Here is a 3,202-nt window from a genome sequence, read left to right on the forward strand (position 1 = left end):
GTCGCGATGGTGGCCGCCGTCCGCTTCTCGCAGAGGTCCTCGTGCAGCTTCGTCTGCAACGCGAGATCGCAGTCGCTCAGAGCCAGGCGTGCGAGGGTGGGAGCCGCCCTCCCACTCGGCACCGCCACCTCCCGCCAGTCGCATCCGGTGAAACCGCCCCCGGCAAACAGCTTCTTCCCGTCACCAGGCCTTTTCCTTGTCCCTGACGCTAGGGCACAATGTGGGAGGCGTCCGTCCGAGAAGCCACGGGAACCACACTCCTGGCTGAGCTCACAGCAGTGCGACTCAAACATGACCCCACTACGTTCCCCCGAACGCGAGCTCCGCGCTGGACGCCTGGCCCTGCCTCTGCCCTCCCAGGGTAGGACTCCTGACCCGTGGGAGCCTCCGGAAGCCGCCTGTCCCCGGGCCACCCCAGGGCCTCCTCACGTCAGAGACGCGCCTGCTAGTTTAAAAGAGGGGCACGGGCACGGAGACAACCCATCGGGACGTCTGTCTCGCTAAAACCTAAATAAACAGCACGACTCGCGTGGGCATGTGGTGGTGAGAGCTGCTGACTCCGACACCATCTTATGTGGGACTGAGTGTGATCCATTGCGGAACCAGAAACTCCAGCAACTCGGGAACTGGAGGAACACTCAGGCCCAGGGCAACCAGGCCGCCCGCGGAAGCGCGGCTCACTGTGAGCTGTGGGCAAGGAGCAGGGGGAGCCCCCCCGGCTCCGCCAGGCACACTAGCTCTGTGTGTGCGAAGCGCCCTCGACGTGCCCAGCACACTCGGCTGCCCCTGGTCCACACGCTGCTCACCAACATCCACAGCAGGGCCGCTGCGTTCCCATTTCCCAGGAGAGGAAACTGAGGCACTCAGAGGTGGTGTCTCCTCACCCCACCCACCCGCTGGCTGCCTGCACCCACCTGAGACGTGAGGAAGCGCTTGAGTGCGTTGCCCGTCTGCAGGTCCATGCCCCTCACGACAGCCCCCAGGAGGAACGGCCGCACGCCCTTGACCTCGGGGCCGGCCGTGATGGTCAGCGGGGCCGGGTTCTCTGAGACGTGCAGCACGCGGAGCAGCAGCCGGCTGGCCTCGGCCACCTCCTCCTCCTCGCCCTCCCTCTTCCTCCGCTCCCTCCTCTGGCGCCGGCTCTCTTCCTTCTCGGGGTCGGCCCTGCCCTTGGCCCGGCCGCGGCCCCCCGCCCGCAGGTACTCCAGGATGGACTTGGTCTGGCAGCTGCCCAGCATCTTCTCCAGGCGCCTGTCCTTCAGCTGGTTCCCGTGGAGGTTGAGCTCCCTGAGCTTGGGGCAGTCGGCCAGCTCCGCGTGGACCTCGCTCAGCTGGTTGTTGGCGAGGTCCAGCGTCTGCGGGGCAGAGCGCGCGTCAGGCACGGAGCACCCCACGCGCCGGCGACGCGGCCAGGGGTCTCCATGAAACGCCTGCCCTGACCCTCAGGCTCCTCGGGTCACAGCTACAGCAACGTTTCAGGGGGACGGTTAGGTCAGGGGACAAGGCAGCAAGGGGCAGGGGAAGGTGCAATCTAGCTGTGACCCGTGGTGCCTCAGGGGACAACAGGTGCCCCACACAATGGCGCTAACTGCTCTCTCCCCACACTGACACGCAGCGCAGGACGCACTCACATCTGCGGGCCCACGGGGAACAGGGCTGACACTGCAGGGCCGCTGTCTGCCCGTAGAGCAGGGGCAGATCCGCCCTCAAAACAGGAATCAAAGAAAAGGGGCCCAGGAAGCCAGACGGGTCTTCAGTTCCCATGGTCCGAGCAGCGGAGGGGCCTCTGCTGGTCACCCCGCCACAGGCTGTCCCCACATGGATCCCTGGCCTTTCTCCACTCAGGCTGGACTGGACCGGGAGGGGCAAGGCAGTATCTGGCCCCAGGTGACCCGGCAGCTCCTCCCATCAAGAGGCGGGGCCTGCACCGAGCCAGGAACCCCGACTCCCAGCGATGGTGACAGTGGCTGTCCTGAGCCAGCCCGGCCACCTAGACCAGCATCCTGGAAGCCTGGAGAGCAGGGCAGGGCTGATGAGTCAGGTCAGGGTGGCTCTGAGTCCCTGTGCTGTCCAAAGGGGCAGTAGCTGGCCAGCTGCACCTGCGTCACCCTCATCCCGGCACCAAAACACGCTGGCTGGGTGGCTGGGACGTGTCTGCCTCCAGCATGAAGAGCCGGCAGGGGAGGGGGGTGAGGGAGGGGCCCTGTAGAGCAGGGCAGAATGGAGGCACCCCCAGGACCCGAAAACATGCTGGGGCAGGAGGCTGAGCAAAGCCCTCCCAGGGGAAGCTGCACCCCAACCAGAGGACGTGAACCCCATATTCCCTCAAAGGGGGATGAACGCGTGGGAGTGGCCCCCAGCAACAGCCTGGACCTGCCACACGGAGGGGAGGGCGGGACGGGACTCAAGCTGCTCCCCGCTCGCTGGTAACAACCCCCACGGGCAGAGCAGGCCAGTCTCTGAGCCAGGCGGCGCCCTGCTCCCCGCTCGGGACCTGCTGCTGGGAAAGGACCCTGAGCTCCTGGTGTGCGACCCAGAGCCGGCCCCCCCGCCCCCCGGGGTGCAAGGACCGGTCTTGGTTGCAACAGACGACTGAGGGCACCTGGGTCCCCCCCAAGTGAGCCCCACCTCTGGCAGCAGCTCAGAAAAAAACAAAAAATGGAGGCAGGATTTTCTTTTAACGTCCATTTCTTACCGCCGGACAAAGGGGTTCACTTCGGAGCCTGACTTGTCTCTGAAACCTGCGGTGGGGAGCCCCACGCGAGTCGCACCGGATGACAGAGCGACAGGGCTCCTGGCAGGAAGGCGGACCCTGGGTGAGTGGTCCTGGCTAAGGAACGTGCGGCGGGTCCTCTGCCCGCCCCTCCCTCCATCAGTCCCAGGCGGGCAGCACCTCGGGTCCGGGTAAGAGTCACTAGGAGCGCAGGCAGCCAGAGCCATGAGGGTGCCACCCCTCCTTGGCCTGCTGCGGCCCTGGCAGTGGGGCCCGTGCCAGGGCAGAGAAGCCTGCGCCGCACTCTCAGGTCTCCCCGGGGGCAGCCAAGCTGATGGGTCAGAGGCTCGGGGGTGGCAGAGCCCGGCGCCCCAGGGGGAAAGCGGTCAACGGCGCCTCTCAGCGTCCCCGCCCCAGGCCTGGAGTGCGGGGCAGGGTCTGGGCCACCTCCTGGGCTCTCCCCGCTCTGGGGAGGGGAGTGGAGGAAGC

General features: G+C 66.8%; 1 protein-coding gene across 1 annotated transcript in view; it reads right to left on the reverse strand.

Annotated features, from left to right (window-relative positions):
* Window positions 1-1,764, reverse strand: part of LRRC47 (leucine rich repeat containing 47) — a 4,039-nt gene extending 2,275 nt beyond the window's left edge. The window contains 3 exon segments of the mRNA XM_015570038.1: window positions 2-53; window positions 915-1,441; window positions 1,632-1,764. Coding sequence (XP_015425524.1) covers window positions 2-53; window positions 915-1,441; window positions 1,632-1,764 — 712 coding nt within the window.
* Between the last annotated feature and the right edge of the window lie 1,438 nt (window positions 1,765-3,202).

This window comes from Myotis davidii, unplaced genomic scaffold (genome assembly GCF_000327345.1).
Source record: "Myotis davidii unplaced genomic scaffold, ASM32734v1 scaffold1250, whole genome shotgun sequence".
Taxonomy (NCBI): Eukaryota; Metazoa; Chordata; class Mammalia; order Chiroptera; family Vespertilionidae; genus Myotis; species Myotis davidii.